Below are 17,782 nucleotides of genomic sequence, written 5' to 3'. Positions count from 1 at the left end.
GTATAGCACTGTAAATTGCTAAATTTTGACTGTTCTGGTCAAAAAAAAGCACCTCTTTAGGTGCTACCATAGCATTTTTGTGTCAACTGTGTGGATTTAATTTTATTGTGGATGATGCATGGAATATTATTTGTATTCATGAAAGCGGATGCATACAAATAGCTATTCCTTATATCAGTAGACAAATTCAAGACAAATTGCGCACGCATGCAAGTGACAACTCCACTTAGGAGGTATATAAGCTTATATTATTAAGACTATGTAGTTAATGCAACTTTTTCGGTATCGATAAAATATCGATAATGTATCGTTTCTATGTCACATGACAGACTACAAAAAAAAAAAAAAAAAGCGAATCGAAACCTAGAGGGGTTTGAAGCGAGTGACGATCGAGCTTGCAAAGTGAGTTTATCTGTGACGTTTCAAGTTTGTACTGACGTCAGTGTTTCTGTTCGAATCGCGTTGAGTGGGTCGTGACTGTAACTCTGCTTTAGCGTCGTGGAAATATCCGATATATATAGCGGTCGGCTTGATGTGACCGAGCCTCTTGCAAAGCCTACGATCACGCGCTCACGACCCACGCGCGATTCAAACACTATAGCTACTGCAAAGTTTATAGCTATGCATGCCGGCGCGCATACATGTGATAACCCAGGACGAGCGTATTATTATTATTTGTGTGTGCTGTCACAGTGCAGAAATCAATGTGATTATAACGCACAGGTGTGATTGTGATAATTATCTAAGAGGATACAAAACTGATAGTGTGTGGCGGAGTTGACTATATGAGGGGGGATTGAGTTCCACAGTTTGATTGTCGAGGGGAAAAAGGAAAATTTAAAACTATCAATTCTAGTATCTAGTTGGTTGAAGTAGTTTTTTTATTTTATTTTTATTTATTTTTTATTCCGGCCCTAATGGCACTCCCATCCTCCCCGATCTCTAGCTAGAAGTTAAACCTAATTTAATTTATAAATGACAAAAAGCAGAAGAAAGAAAAAGCAGCTAAACCTACAGAGCCTACACAGGCCTACAAAAACACCGCATGGACCGCCAGCATACACACAGCAAAACCCCCGGACAGGGGCCTTAACAAGAAAGCCCTGCAGACTACTGACCAAACTGCAGGAAGTGGGAGCATGAAACAGCCATTTCTCAAGAAGGGTGGAATAGGAATCAAATAATCATTTGGAATACACACCAGGTTGTTAGTGATTTTATACATCATCTGTAATTTGTTTCTGTTCCTCCTGCTTTTTAGGGTAGGTAAGTTAAGATTTTCTAACATTAATGAAACACTTGAGAATCTAGAGTAGTCCTTGTAACATAACCTTGCTGCTGATCGTTGAACCGCTTCTAGAAGATTTGTGTTGGTAGATGTGTGGGGGTCCCATACAGGAGAAGCATACTCTATTATCTCACCATAGCTTTATAACAGTCAAGTTTGGTATTAACAGGACAGTGGTATAAGTTGTGATGTAAGAAGGCATTGACTTTGGTGGCTTTGCTTGCCTTCTGCTTTATATGTTCATTCCAAGAAAGGGTCTGGTCAAAAATTAATCCGAGATATTTGGCATGGGTGACTTCCTTTATTGAGTGGTTGTCAATATAATAGATGTTAGGTATGATGTTCTTTTTGTTAGAAATCCTTAAAAATTTACACTTCTTAGGATTAAATATCATCTGCCATTTGTGTAAGAAGATCAAGATCTCTCTGTAATACATAACAGTCTTCTATGGAATGTATGTTACGGTAAAGAATAACATCATCAGCATATAGTCTAATCTTGCTTTGTACTTGTAAAGAGATGTCATTAATAAATAAGAGAAATAACAAGGGGGCTAACACAGTGCCCTGTGGAGCACCAGAAAGAACATCAGATGAAGAGCTTTGTTTATTATCAAGGATTACTCTTTGTGAACGGTTACTAAGAAAATTCTTAATCCATGTAAGTGGAGTGCCTCTGATACTGTAGTGATGTAACTTGTAAAATAGTCGGGAATGGGGAACTTTGTCGAAAGCTTTGCAAAAATCCAACAGTAATACATCACATTGTCCTCTTTCATTCAGACACTGGGCAAAGTCATGTGTTGTTGTAATCAGTTGAGTTACACAGCTCCTATGCTGTCGAAATCCATGCTGTTGCTCTGTTAAAACTTGATGGCAGTCTAAATGTTCAAATATGCAAGAGTATAGAACATGTTCTAGTATTTTGGAGCAAATACAAGTTAGTGAAATTGGTCGGTAGTTGCTGGGATCATCTTTTTTACCTTTCTTGTATATAGGGACAACTGAAGCAGATTTCCAATGTCAGGTAGCGACCCCTGGTTCAACGAGGCCTGGAAAATCAAACATAGGGAAGGGGCAATCTCATTTGCAACCTCTTTAAGGAAGTAGGATGGTAGGTTATCAGGACCCGCAGCCTTATATGGTTTTAGATTAAGCAATAGTTGAGTGATACCTTCTAGGTGTATGTGGATTTGTTGGATATCAGGAAGCGGTTCACCTTCAAGAGTGGGAATGTTAGATGAATCATCTTGAGCATAAACTGATAAAAAGTAATCAGCGAATGCATTCGCTTTGGATAATGAGTCAGTGTGGGTTTCTCCTCTGTAGTTAATCGGGCCAATATTAGTTTGGTCGAGCCGCCTGCTTTTAATAAAGGACCACAATTTCTTTGTGCGATTGTTTTCTGCATCAATAAAGCTAGATATGTAATTGTTAAAGGCCTTACGACACTCTCGTTGCATAAGTCTTTTGATGTCATAGTAAGATGACCAATCATCTCGGTGATTTGTCAGTCATGCATGATTGTACGCTCGCTGTTTCCTATGAGTGAGCCGTTTGACATGATTAGTGATCCAGGGTTGAAGGAATTTTGATGAGGAAGTTTTGGTTGGTATTAACTTCAGACAATAATCACAAATGTCAGCAAATTTGTTCCATAGCACATTGATAGGGGTAGAAACTGAGTAGCTGGACATGTAATCTTGAATGAGCAACTGCATATTCTGTCTGATGATGTTAAAGTCTGCTTTTGACCACAAATAAATTAGTCTCTTGTAGGGGTCTTGGAGGTGAATGTTTATGGAAGCCTTAGTAAGAACAGCTTCATGGTCACTTATACCCCCAATAGTTTCACATGACTGCATGGTAGCAGGTCGATTAGTGACAAAAATATCTAAAATGTTGTTGCCTCTAGTAGGGGAGTCCACCATTTGTATTAGACCGTTATTATTGAGAAAATCAAGGAAGGTGTTGTTAAACACTAAGGGGTAAGCATGACCCTCAACAAAGTTGTCCTCCCAGTTGATATCCGGGAGGTTAATATCACCTGCTATCCACAAAGTAGCATCTGAATGGTTTCTCTTAATAGACTCAAGCTGTTTGCAAAGGTCATCAAGGTAATTGATGTTACTGGAAGGAGGACGGTAAACTGAGCAAACAATTAGTTTGGAGTTGTTTGGGAGACTTATTTGGCAAGCAGATAATTCAGAAGTGTTGTCAGGTATATCTACAGCAGAGGAGATGAGGGACCGGTGACAGGCCACAAAAACACCACCATAACCATCGGCACGATCTTTATGGTAAACATTGTAACCTGTTGGGAATACTTCACTAGATGAAATATCTGAATTTAGCCAAGGTTCTGAACCAAAAATGATCTCAGGACAGTTGTATTGATAAGGTTCATAAAGGATTCTCATTTTGAAAGTAAAGATTGACAGTTTGGTAATAACAGGGGAATCATTTGTTGGAGAATTAGTTACAGGTTGAGGTGGAAGGGGGTAATTATCAGTGCAGGGGCCACTTACTGTGGCCTCTGCACTATTTTCCCATTTTTCATCATATATGTATTCTCTCCTTTATTCATCTCAGCAAGTTGCTGACGTAGTGCTTTATTTTTCCTCTGCTCAAAAGAAGTATAGTCAGGAGTTATGAAAATGTTATGAACCTTTGGGGGGTTGTTGGATGATCGAAACTTTAGCTTATTCTTCAAGATGGAGGCCTTTTCCTGGTCAGAGCTGAGTGAGATTTTAAGTAATCTAGGTTTTGAGGATCGTTTTCCTAGACGGAAGGCCTTGTCAATAGTAACTGTGGCTCCCAAGTAGGTTCGAAACAGGTCTGTACATCTTTCAACATCGTGTGTTTCCTAATTTTACCATCTTCAGCAGAGGATTCTTCTATATTATGTACAATTATGTTGAGTCGTCTTTTTTCCTTTTCTTTTTGTTCAGTGGTAATCGAAGCTGCAATATTGACAACTGATTCTTCTGAAATTTGTGATGGAGGATTGGATGGCCTGGGTGTGTGGGTAGGTTGCTCAGTGATGACATCAGATAGGGATTTGTGGTGTTTCCCTAATTGTGATTCGATGGATTTGATGACCTCAGTTATCTTGTTTTCAACTGCATCTAGTCTGGAGTTCACATTCTGTTCCACAGATTGAAGTTTTGCATTATCCCGTGACTGGTTATCATATCATTGCATAGCAGCAGGGAGCATATAGTGCAGTGTAGTGCTCATTTTCTTTTTGTGTGTGGGTGGGGATACTACTGAGGCCGGAAAGACTGAGTGTTGATCGTTCTTTTGGCTTGCGCTTCTATAGGATCGACTTCATACATCCACTCCAATAAACAGTTCTTCTTCCCGGCAATCAGAAGCTGCGCCAGAACGCTAATGCCACAACAGTATATTTTTAATTAATTAATTTTTAAAATTATATGTAATGTAGCTACAGGACTCGACAAGCGAGTGTAAACGTACATAAAGGTGTAGTGTGTGTGCAAATATCATTAACAGTTAATTAGATCTTTAAAGTTTTGTAATGTTGTGCAATTAATTATAGTATCTGGTAATTTATTCCACAGTTTAATTGCATCGGGGTAGAAGGAATGTTTAAACGAATTAACTCTGGTAAATATAGTTGCTTAAATCTATTTGAATGTCCTCGGGTGGGTAAATTATTCTTGATAAGTGAGTTCCCTATATCAATTTCAACAAGATTATTAACAATTTTGTAGATCATCAGGTTTTCCCTTCTAACTTGAAGTGTTGTCCAGTGCATCCTATTTAACATGTTAGTGACACTAGAGTACATTGAGTAATCATTACATACACATCTAGCTGCTTTCCTTTGTACTCTTTCTAGTTTATCAATATTAGTCATAGTATAGGGTGACCAAACTACACAAACATACTCTAATATGGGTCGCACTAAAGTAAGGTAACATCTTTCCCTTACATTTGCTGGACATTGTCTTAAATTTCGCTGCAGAAATGCTCGGACATTATTTGCTTTGTTGGATACAAAATTAACGTGGAAGTTCCAAGAAAGTGTTTCGTCGATATGAACTCCCAAATACTTTGCTTGTGAAACTTGCTGAATCTTATTATTGTTTATGAGATATTGTGTAGCAAAGGGTGAAGATTTGTTAGTTACTCTTAAGTATTCACATTTTACAGGATTAAAATTCATCATCCAGCATTCAGCCCATTGCTGTAGCATGTTGATATCCTCTTGTAGGATTTTACTGTCCTCTGGAGAATGAATCTCTCTGTACAGAAGAGCATCATCTGTGTACAACTTTAAAGTGGACTTAATTTTATCAGGCATGTCATTCACATAACAAATAAATAATAAAGGACCCAATACTGAACCTTGGGGGACTCCTGAAATAACCTCAGCTGTGCTGCTTAGCTGACCATTTACTGTAATCTGCTGAGATCTGTTCATAAGGAAGGACTCGATCCATTGCAGCAATTGGCCATTAATACCATATGAACTTAGTTTGTGAACCAATCTAGTGTGTGGTACAGTGTCAAATGCCTTAGCAAGATCCAAGAGTATTACTCAACCTGAGTCCCCTTATTTAGGGCTTCTGCCAAGTCATTAACAGTCGCAACAAGTTGAGTCTCACATGACCTGTGCTGTCTAAACCCATGTTGTTCATTACATAATATTTTGTGTTTGTTAAGGTGATCATAAATAGACGATGATATTATATGTTCTAGAGTTTTACATAGTACACAGGTAAGCGATATAGGTCTGCAGTTAGATACTAAGGATCTTCCTCCTTTCTTATATACAGGTACTACTTTGGCTTTTTTCCATTCATTTGGAACTCTTCCCTGATTGATTGATGCTTGATATAGTAAAGTCAATGATGGAGCTAGTTCGGCAGCTGTTTCTTTTAGAAATCAAGTAGGTATATTATCTGGTCCACACGCTTTACAAGGATCTAGACTTTGGAGAAGTGAAAATACTCCCTCAGTAGATACTTCAATAAGGTCAATACTTGGATAGTCAGTAACTGGTAAACAGGGGAGAGGGCTACTATCTTCCTGTGTGAATACTGAGCCAAAGTAGTCATTAAATGATTCTGCTTTACTGAGGTCATCATCAATAGCTCTTCCATCCACCTGTAATGCAGGAATACTAGTTTAGTCATTACGCTGGCTATTTATTATGCACTTGTCAATTTCATGCCCCACCCCCAGGCGTCCCCACACCCCAAGTGGGGATTGCTTCTTGTCCCCACCCCTGGGGCAATTGACAGTTGTCCAATTCACTGACCGATATTTGGTAGTTGCATTTCTAAACAATAAAATTGCACTCGCTATAATTTTACTTGCTACAGGTGTATACCAGGTTAATTACTAGTCGCATGCGTGAAATATGCGCTTAGTCATCCTTGAGGTGTTGTAAAATCCCCTACTAGTGGAGGGTGGGGACATAGTGGGGATTTGACAGCCGATTTAGCCTCATGATCAGTAGTGGGGAATTTGACACCACGATTTGTCAATTCCCCTGTATTCGGGGGGGATGAAATTGACAAGTACATTATAGCTTTACAGCATGCACATACAAAATTACAATTAAAATTGGAAGTGGGTAGACTATACTGAACCGAAAGGCTTTTTTTTCGTGGATAACACAAAATAACTAATAGTCATCCATTTACACTGTATGTTAGGGTTGGTATGCCCCCAGTACCGTATTTGACTTTAGGGCACACGTCTAGTAGTTCCCCCGATTCAACTTTAGGGCACGCGTCTAGTAGTATACTGGCCTAGCACACTGGCAGTCCAGGGTTTGAGCCCTGGATGAATTTTGCGTGTGTTTTTCTAGTTTTAGTAACCCTTTTTTGTCTAAGTTTTACTGTCGGTTCAATAGTGGGTAGATCTACGGCTTATTGAACCAACTCAGTATCCACTGCCATTAAAATTATTGGTGTGCATGCTGAAGATGCCAGCAACTAGGTGCTGACATCCATGAGTGGTTAAAGAAAGAAAAAAAATAGAACAGTCATTTACTGTAAGTTGATTAACGTTTGTGGGAATGAGTTCTTTGGAACATCGATAGCATGGACACAGAATGTGAATTGTGCAGGTTCTTTCAGGGTTGGCAATGAGATATCTATAGCCGGTAGGTGTTAGATGTTCAATACACCCTTTTTCTTCCACTCACACACAAAAGGGCTGGAAAGTGAAAAAGCAGTCTGGCTTACATAGGATGATCGATCAGCAGGCACATGCTTCATCTGGCATATGTTCCTGTGATGCGGTGTTATAAATTATTGGAGGTATACTACAAAAAGTCAACCAACTAGCTACATAGTATACTGATATGAAAATTTCATGATTTTTTCATTAGCTACAGCTGGCTAATTTTTGTACACAACAGTTCTGTTATAATTTTGATGCATTGTTTGGTGTTGTAGCTAAAGCAAATAAATAAATTTCTGATCATGATTTGTACATATATAACCCAGACTATAGCTACCTATAGGCATCAAAATCTAGTAGCAAATTTCACTACTAATTTCTGCCACAGTATGCTCACTATTCTGAAGTAGTGATTAAGTTGTAATGTTCCGTAAATTTTGTATAATTTTTCTTCATGAATATGAGTGATTGATCAAACAATTAGATCATTTGCAGGGTTTTTGGGGGCAAGGAATACAATGGTTCAGTTAGTTTTCTGCTACAAATGTATTTGTGTGGTGTTTTATGCCAATTATAAGATTATTTTGCAATATACATGTAGTTACCACAAAGTTACGTATGTTCCCTTTGCAAGAAACAGCCCACCATTACACCACGATGAACATTTTTGTCCATCAGTATTACTACGCTAAAAGTCAGTGAATTTGCATCACAAGGAGCTTATCTCTTTGCTGCACCATTTTGGTGGCTGTCAAGGAGCTGTAACAAAAAATTATATAAGCAGCTATAAATCAACAGTACAATTCCTTGCTTGCATGCACATTGTATTTTTGGGTGGAGTTGACTGGTACAGAGTGTTTGCACTCCACTATGTGCTTGTTGTTTTGCCATCCGTATAAGATGCTAAATGCATGCAACTATTTAGTGGCCTTCTATGGAGGTGACCTTTATTCAGAGGGTCTTGCAAGTAAGGTTGCACTGAGGTCCATGTACTAAGGTATTTATAACAGAAAACAGAAGTTCAAAATGCTTTTGCAAAGCTGAGGTATAAGCATTTGTTAAATTGTGCCATTTTTGGGACTTTTTCAATGGAAAGACACGGAGAAATATTGCCTATTTTGAAGGACAAAATTGCTTATAACTCCACCACCCATGACGGATTTTTAAAAACTTAGTGTTTATGAGATCCCCAGGGAGCACTGCACAAGGCTATACTAAATAAAAATCATTTCAAAGATTCTCCCGGAATCGCTACTTTAAGTAGTGATGTTCCCTAGTCTTTTGTAGTGACACTCACTACATAGTAGTGAATGTCATTACAAAATTATAACATCACTACACAACAAATGAGTGTTGTGGCAGACATTAGTAGTGACATTCACTATTAATATGTACATTTAGTAGTGACTTTCACTAGTTTGTTTTTACTGTGTATACGTAGTTCGTTTTTGGTGGGTACTGTGTAAGCAACAGAAAACTCTGCAGTTAGAAGGTGTTTTAAGGAGGTTACGTTTATTCTACCAGCAGTGCTGCCTATATAGCCACTGTTGTTGGCTCATGCATGGCCAGTTTATCTAGCATATTGTATAAACAGAGGATTATATAATCATAAACTCTCCCCAAATTAATCTGTGCAGAGCATTACATAGATCTTATCAAAGAAACTGGTTTATGCAGAATGCTTCATGATCATACCCTTCACCATGAGCTGGGCCTGGCACTCTGTAATGGATAAATAAATCATGAATTGTTATCATTGGGCAAATTGTTTACAGTGGCTTAATTCATCTACATGATTTGTTGTAACAATTCATGTCATTAAACTTCTGTTTTTTTTCCAAACTTCTTAATACAGTATATACAGACTTGATACATTAGGTTTCACTAGCTATTTCAGAACAGAACAACACATCTCCTTTGTTGTAAACATGGCCAGATCAGAATGTACAGTGTACATGCAAGACACTGCAAGCATCAAAAACAGTCACAGTATTTATTGTTCTACCACACGCACCAGTGCTCTAAAGACATTCTAATCATCAGAGCAGATAGTCACACAGTGACTAGTTGACTCTAATAATAGTTAATGTTGCTGTTAGGACCCGACATTAATAGTTGCAATTATGAAATATTGATGTGAGAAATCAACAGCACTGAGGTCATTACTCTAAAATGTAACTCGTTTACATATTACTTGTTATGTATCTAAACAATGTGATGCACTATACTGTTACATATCACTTCCAGAGAAAAGCAACGAGTTCAGTGTGTTGTAACTAGTAATAGTCTTACATTTGTTACAAGCTATAACTATTACTAACCTAGAACTATACAAGTGACATGAGTGAGACACTTATTTCTCTGGTGTAGTTCAGCCACACAACAAGATACTTTGCTGTAATGTCTTAATTGGTCTCAAAGGCACTCCACATGCACTATCACTCTAGTTCATGCCTGCAATGCTGTCAAGTCCCAAAATACAACCTGGATGCAATCTACATTAAAAATAACAATAAAAATGAAGTAATGTGTTATTTTCAAGATGCTTGTTGAGACTTGATTTGCCTGAATTGAATTGGTATCTGCTTCAAAGTCTGCTCTGTTGGGAACTCAGACAAGTTCTTCAGCTCTCAGGTTTAAGGCACACCTGAGCTGATTGACTGATTTTGCAACAGTTACATTCACTATTTTCTAGTGCATTGGTGTGTTTTATGTAAATAATAATAACAATTTCCGGAGGTAATGTTACTCGTTACTCTGTTATGTAATGTCTTGTTGCTGCAAAAGTAATATTATTACATAACACGCTATTTTGTAAAATCTCTGGGCATTAATTTTCTAAGCATAAAACAAATTTTGTGCAGTTCATGCAGAAATATTTTATCATGAAAATTTGTTTGCACAAGAATAAAATGATACTGCAAGTTAATTTGATGGCCAACTGATGAATGCAGCTAAAACATAGACACATGATTGTGTACTTTTAACTAGCCATGCATGAAATGATATATACATAAATAGCTGTATGTTTACTGTTATAGGTTGTCTGTATAATATTGAATGTGTTTTTACAGTTCTCTTATTCACATTACAATGGGTGTGCACGTGCTTATGCTTTTACTGGCCATTGCAACCTGTTCTGATGCTGCATCACTTGAGCCAACATGTGTCAAAATTGATGAGTGTTCATGTCACTTAACGGGAGTGGAACAACCTGGAGTGATTGATTTACATAGCCTGGTTAGTGGTAACCCTGAGCCAACTTTCACAGTTCAAGCAAAATCTGAACAAACTAATCTGACATATAACTACTCTTACAATCCATGCATGATTTTCTCCACTAATAGTTGTCCAAATACTAGTATGTGTCAGACCGGTGATAAAGTGGAATCATACGACTTAGGAAATCTTGAAACTGTTGAGTTTGTGTTTCGAGTCACTTCTGTCTTTGCAGTTTATCACTCTAAACATGATGACAAACATGGACAAAACAGAACATCAGAAGTGGAGTTGATATGTGATGAAGATGAAATGAAAGGAAGATTTGAATATGATCATGAGCTTAGTGAACGTCATTACATGTTTAAGCTTTACACTCAATGTGCCTGTCCTGGAAAGTGTACATCTTCACAAACTGAATGTCAAGCTAAGGATTTGTGTAGTTGCGAAATGTCAGATAGATCTGGTACAATTAACCTTCATTCCCTTGATAATGCAACAAGTCCACTAAGAGATGAAGCAAGTCCAACAAACACCTTTCTATACAATCCTTGTTCACCTATCACTAAACCTGACTGTAAGGGTAACTCACTGTGTGAAGAAAAAGGAGATGATCTTGTCGGTTTAGGTATGGCAAATTCTGCAAAATTCGTACAGAATAACAATCAACTTAGCATACAATACACTGGGCCAAATGGCATTATGTCATATGTAAATTTGTTTTGTGACGAGAACCAAAGAAATAAGCCATTCTTTAGAGCAGTTGGCGAAGGAAACATGTATGATCTCTACAGTGTGTGTGCCTGTCCTAATGGTTGCAGTGGTCCACCATCAAATGGAACATGTGACCAAACTGACTCATGTACCTGTAAGAGCACTAGTGATGGTGCAGTGATCAACCTTCATGATCTAGACAATCCATATGCACCACTGACTGCAGAAGACAATGAAGGTTACTTTTACTACTACAATCCTTGCAGTGGAATAAAACTACAGAACACTTCAGGAAAATGTAATGGAGTGGCTGCCTGTCAATATGATCCCTACCATGGTTTGTATTATGATATTGGAAATATTGGCCCCGAAATACATTACAATGCTACCTCAAAGTCTTTTACATTTCATTACACTGGAGGTCAAGAAAATCGTTCTTTTGATGTGAGGATGATATGTGATCCTGATGTTGCTAGTACAATACTTTTGCCAGATGATGATATACCTAAAGGTGTTACTATGTATCCTCTTAAGCTAATTTCCAAGTATGCATGCCCACAGTAAGCAAACATTATTTTGTTCTTTTTCATAACTGGACGTTAGATGTAATTGTATGTATGTAGAGTGTCCGTTTTTGCTCGCAATGTACTTATAAATTTAGTTCCATTATATACTGCATAAATGATTTTGGTCATAATTGCTATTGGTTATTACTTTATTACTGTAGTTAGACTACTAATGTATACATGTACACAGCTAATGCTGATAATTTTGCATGAATTTTGCAGCAACCATTATGTGTTGCAATTATAACTATGGCACTGAAAGCTTTGTACAACCAGCTATTGTAGTATGGAACAGATTGATCGATTATACTCTTTACAGTTTACATGGTATGGTTTACAGAGTTTACACATTATAATTTGTGTCACATGACTTTACTAAAATAATATTATACCAAAACCTATTCTAATGTGCTTGGCCACACAAAGTCAAGTAGCCACATGTCTGTGGCTCAGTAAAGTCATCATGTGATCACAAAAGTACTTTTCCCACCAGCATGATTGTGTGTGCCGGTCCTGCAAATAGTTAGGCATGTGGGCACATCAAGACTCATAGTGAGTACAGCCAGGGGGGTCTACTTTCAATTGACATGGTAGATGATCACTGCATGCATGGGGCAGGAGCGGTGGAGAGGGAAGGGCAAGGGGGCTATAGCTCCTGTAAAAGTGATTATGGAGGGGTTTAGCCTCCTTCTAAAATTATCTTTTATATACTGTCATTGAACAATTGTGCTGATTGTGCTACACCAAATAGCTAACTGTACAAATGTTTAGCTAGACAGCTACCTGCAATTCCAGTGCATCAAGATTGATATACCCTAATAGACCAGTCACCCTAATTTAACTGTCAACAAATTTGATATTAGTGGTGACTGCTGAAATCACTTAAATTTCCTAGAGGGAGGGGGCATTCCCCAGAACCCTATATAGGTCCACTAATATAAATGCCTCAAGATTGAGATACTCTAGTAGAGCAGTCACCCTAATACAACAGTCAAGCTAATATTAGTAGTATTACTAAAATCACTCTCAGATTCAATCTCAGAGGACCTAATTTTCAAAATAAGACTTAACAGGGATCTTTAAACATCCCCAAATGCAAGTATCTGTCACTAGGTTCTTCAGATGGTTCTCCAAGTGGTGGTAGCTACACACTTCAGTACTGTTATTCTGACGACATAGAGATTCAGGAATGTAGTGAAGAACGAGATTTAGGCATCACCTTTTCAAGTAATCTCAAATTTTCAAAGCATATCAACCTTTCCATCACGAAGGCAAACAGAATGGTTGGAATAATCAAGCGCACCTTATTTCACCTCACCCCAACAGTATTTCGTATATTGTACATCAGACCCCACTTGGATTATGCATCTATAACCTGGAATCTTTACCTATTGAAGGACATTAGAGCATTAGAAGCAGTACAAAGATGTGCTACCAAGATGGTTCCAGATTTGAGTAGGTTGACGTACGAGGAAAGATTACAAGTTTTAAACTTCCTTTCCCTTTACTACAGGCGAAAATGAATGGACATGATAACTATCTATAAAATTATCAGGGGCTTAGTTGAAGTACCACATTAAGATATTTTTATCATAAGTTGTAACACCACAAGATCTAATGGTTTGAAGTTATATAAGGAAAGGGCCAACACCAACACTAGATTAAAATTTTTCACTAACAGAATAATCAATGACTGGAATACTCTTCCAACTGATATAGTAAACGCTTTGGACACAACTTCTTTTAAGACATTACTAGACATTTATAGAGACAGTAGATTTATAATTATGTAATTTAATTTGTATGGTTATATAAGACTTTGGTCTTTTTCAGAACCATTAATAATAAATAAATAAATTTCGTGATGTCCCCAGGTTGACACACTAAGCACACTAAGACCCTGGATAAGTCCAGCTACACCTCAAATTATATGTAGCATTATACATAGCAGTTGTCATGGTCTTTCAATCTGTTCTATGTCCTTTTGCAGAGTAAATCACTAGGAGTTATAAGTTATAGCCTCCTGTAGGAGCCACACCATTAAATTTTCCCCACCTTTTAACTGCCAGAAAATGCAGTAATTGCACTTTATATAATGTTGTGATGTAAAGTTATTGCTCTAGTTTAATTTTCGGAGTTGCTTGATGGTAATAAATTTAACTGTTAATTTTTATTTCAAACTATTGAATTGTGACCTTATTATAGTTTTCCTATGGCATAAATGTTGAGAAGTGGTAGCTTGATCAAATATAAGTGCAATATTATATATTTGTAGATGGAGTAAATGTTTATACATGATCATTTGGGCACATTTTTTAGTTTAAGCATAGTACTAGGTTAGGAACTTTTTAAAATAACTTTTAAGCACCTGAATAGGACGATTTTTGTCAATTTTAGATGAAAATAGCAGCTATTAGCTATATCATAATTATAAAGCTACAATACAGTAGGCTTCTAGTAGCTACATAAGGTACTCAAATTTAATAATTTATATATTTGATTTTTTGAGGTGTGTGAGGTCGATGATATACCACAACAGTGTACAGAAGATGTGTTGAATCGTCTCAGTGACTGTTCTATTAGAGTATATTGATAATTTATGCAACCTTTTACATGCACTGATGGGATGGTCGACATACATATACAAATGTTATTTATAATGTGGCTACATTATTTTGATAAAGTATGCTTAAACTGTGAAGCATTAGCATGTACATAAAATGCATTGATGTACTTTAATAGAACATGTCACTATGAAGATCCAACTTTCTGTCTCTGTTGTGGTTCATTATGGAAAATAACTATCACAAAATAAATTTGAGTAATTTTTTTGTTTTATTGTAAGCCTATTGTATTGTGCTATAATGATGTAGCTACTATTTCCATCTTGAATTGATAAAAGTTACCCTGTTTATATCTAGTGCTATACTTAAACTCAAAAAATGTCAAATAATCATTGTGTTATTTTATACAGCATGTGTACATGCTTTCTACAATGTATTTTGCCATGATTTTTGAAGTCATGTATATTGCAGTTGTTAATCCAACATTAGCAATACTGTAGTGATGGTACTGTAGTGATGGAGCTGATGATTGCAGTACATTGTGATGCTAAAGCTATCAAGGATTTTTCAATATGTGGTCAAATTGACAGGTGTTCTTGTAACTTAACAGGAGTGGAACAACCTGGAGTGATTGATTTACACAGCCTGGTTAGTGGTAAATGTGAGCCAACTTTTGTAACCCAAGTGGGTACTACAACTATTCTTACAATCCGTGCTTGACTTATTCTGATCATGTTTGCATCAATGCTACCTTACGTATGTCAGACAGCTGATTGGAATGAAATGTATGACTAGGGAGATCTTGACTCTGCTAGCTTTCTCTATCACAACAATTCTCTCCCTGTATTTTATTATGTTACATTATGGTGATGACAGGTCATCGTCAGTGCAGCTGATATGTGATGAATCTGAGGTGAAAAGAAGATTTGAGTACGTTGGTATGCCTGTTGTGCGTACCTTCCAATTTAAACTCTACACACGATGTGCTTGTCCTGGAAAATGTGCTTCTTCATAAACAGTATGTAAAGCTAAGTATTTATGTAGTTGTAAAATGACAGATGGAACTGGTACCATTAACCTTTACTCCCTTGATAATCCATCAAAACCACTTAGAGATTAGGCAAGTCCGACAAATATTTTTCTATACAATCCTTGTTCACCTATGACAAAGCCTCAATGTTACAACAGCTCACTATGTGAAGAACAAGGAGATTCACTGTTGCCTTTAGGCCTTGAAAGTTCTGCAAATTTTGTGTATGATGCTAATCAACTTAGTATACAATATCCACTCAAAAACAGCCAAGCTGTGAAAAGAGTGCGGCCCTCAAAGGCCTGGGTGAAAAAAGTTGTGAAATCAAAGGTGGCGGCCAAGAAATGGCTGCAATGATGTTAATGCTAATAAATATTAACAATGCACACAGCCATTATTAAAATTTTTTAGCATTAACATCATTGCAGCCATTTCTTGGCCGCCACCTTTGATTTCACAACTTTTTTCACCCAGGCTTTTGAGGGCCACACGTGTGACTAAACTGACTCATGTGCCTGTAAGAGCCTTTAGTGATGGTGCATACCCTTACTGACTACTAAAGACAATCAAGGCTATACCTACTATTACAATCCTTGTAGTGGAATAAAACTACAGGATCTCATTGGAAAATGTAATGGAGTAGCTGCTTGCCAAGAAAACCCATTCCATGATACTTGGTACAATATTGGAAACAATAGTCCTGAAATAGAATATCTAATCCAAAGCAGCCAAGCTGTAAAAAAAGAGTGCGGCCCTCAAAAAGGCTATGATGAAAAAAGATGTGAAATCCAAGGTGGCGGCCAAGAAATGGCTGTGATGGCAGGTTAATGGTAAAAATTTTAATAACGACAATTCAGGTGAATTATTGTGCCGCTTGGTCTTGGCACAAAATTCATCTGAATTGTCATTAACCATTAACCTACCATCACAGCCATTTCTTGGCTGCCACCTTGGATTTCACATCTTTTTTCACTATAGCCTTTTCGAGGGCCGCACTCTTTTTTTTACAGCTTGGCTGTTTTGGATTAGATTTCACTTCTTTTTGTATTTGCATACCCCAAAGCTGGCCTATGGCCGGCTTTGGGACTTTTTAAACCTATCTGTTTTTCTTTACCACAGGAAGAAGAAAAGATGAAGCAGATTTTAAATACTTTAAATATTTCTGATTTTATCAGTAAATGTACAAATTATAATATAATACATATATTTATTACAGAACTCTCCATGGTGGTTTCTTCATAACTGAACTCTCTACAAGGTGACTTCTTCTAACTGCTCTTTCTACAGGGTGAATTGTTTGTAGCTGAACGATCTACAAGGTCACTTCTTCTAGCTGATCTCTCTACAGGGTGATTTGTTTGTAGCTAAACTATCTACAAGGTAACTTCTTCTAGCTGATATCTCTACAGGGTGATTTGTTTGTAGCTAAACTATCTACAAAGTAACTTCTTCTAGCTGATCTCTCTACAGGGTGAATTGTTTGTAGCTGAGCTCTCTACAAGGTAACTTCTACTAGCTGATGTCTCTACAAGGTCACTAGTTTGTAGCTGAACTCTCTACATGGTGGTTTCTTTGTAACTGAACTCTCTACAAGGTTACTTCTTCTAGCTGATCTTTCTACAGGGTGATTTGTTTGTAGCTGAGGAAACTTCTTCTAGCTGATCTCTCTACAGAGAGATTTGTTTGTAGCTAAACTCTCTACAGGTGATCTGTTTGCAGCTGAACTCTCTACATGATGGTTTCTTTGTAGCTAAACTCTCTACAAGGTAGCTTCTTCTAGCTGATCTCTTTACAGGGCGATTTGTTTGTAGCTGAACTCTCTACATGGTGGTTTCTTTGTAGCTGAACTCTACAAGGTGATTTCTTCTAGCTGAACTATCTCTTTCCGTAGTTGAACTCCGTACAAGGTAACTTCTTCTAGCTGATCTTTCTACAGGGTGGATTGTTTGTAGCTGATCTCTCTACAGGGTGACTTGTTTGTAGCTGATCTCTATACAGGTTACTTGTTTCTAGCTGATCTCTTGAATTCTCTTCAGGGTGACTGCTTTATTAGGATGACTGCTCTATTAGAGTATCTCGATCTTGCACTTGCTACACCAAGTTGGATTTCGTGTTATAACTCCGTGGCTTTAAGTCTGATTCTTCTATACCATTGAAGAGCCTTTCTAAGATGATTACTCCATCTGTACAGTGATTTTCAAAGCATTACCCCAAGCGGTTTTTCTGGTAGGCGTGACAA

The 17,782-nt window shown here is 37.4% G+C and overlaps 1 protein-coding gene across 1 annotated transcript; it reads left to right on the top strand.

Annotated features, from left to right (window-relative positions):
* The first annotated feature begins 301 nt into the window (after positions 1-301).
* On the top strand, positions 302-12,101 carry LOC136241138 (uncharacterized). The gene is made up of 2 exons (XM_066032308.1): positions 302-402; positions 10,525-12,101. Exon 2 carries the CDS (start codon positions 10,544-10,546, stop codon positions 11,945-11,947), a length of 1,404 nt encoding a protein of 467 aa, XP_065888380.1. The 5' UTR covers positions 302-402; positions 10,525-10,543; the 3' UTR covers positions 11,948-12,101.
* The last annotated feature ends 5,681 nt before the right edge of the window (positions 12,102-17,782 follow it).

Source organism: Dysidea avara, chromosome 12 (genome assembly GCF_963678975.1).
Source record: "Dysidea avara chromosome 12, odDysAvar1.4, whole genome shotgun sequence".
NCBI lineage: Eukaryota > Metazoa > Porifera > Demospongiae > Dictyoceratida > Dysideidae > Dysidea > Dysidea avara.
Note: the sequence above shows the minus strand (reverse complement) of the source record. Positions and strands in the feature narration are given on the sequence as shown.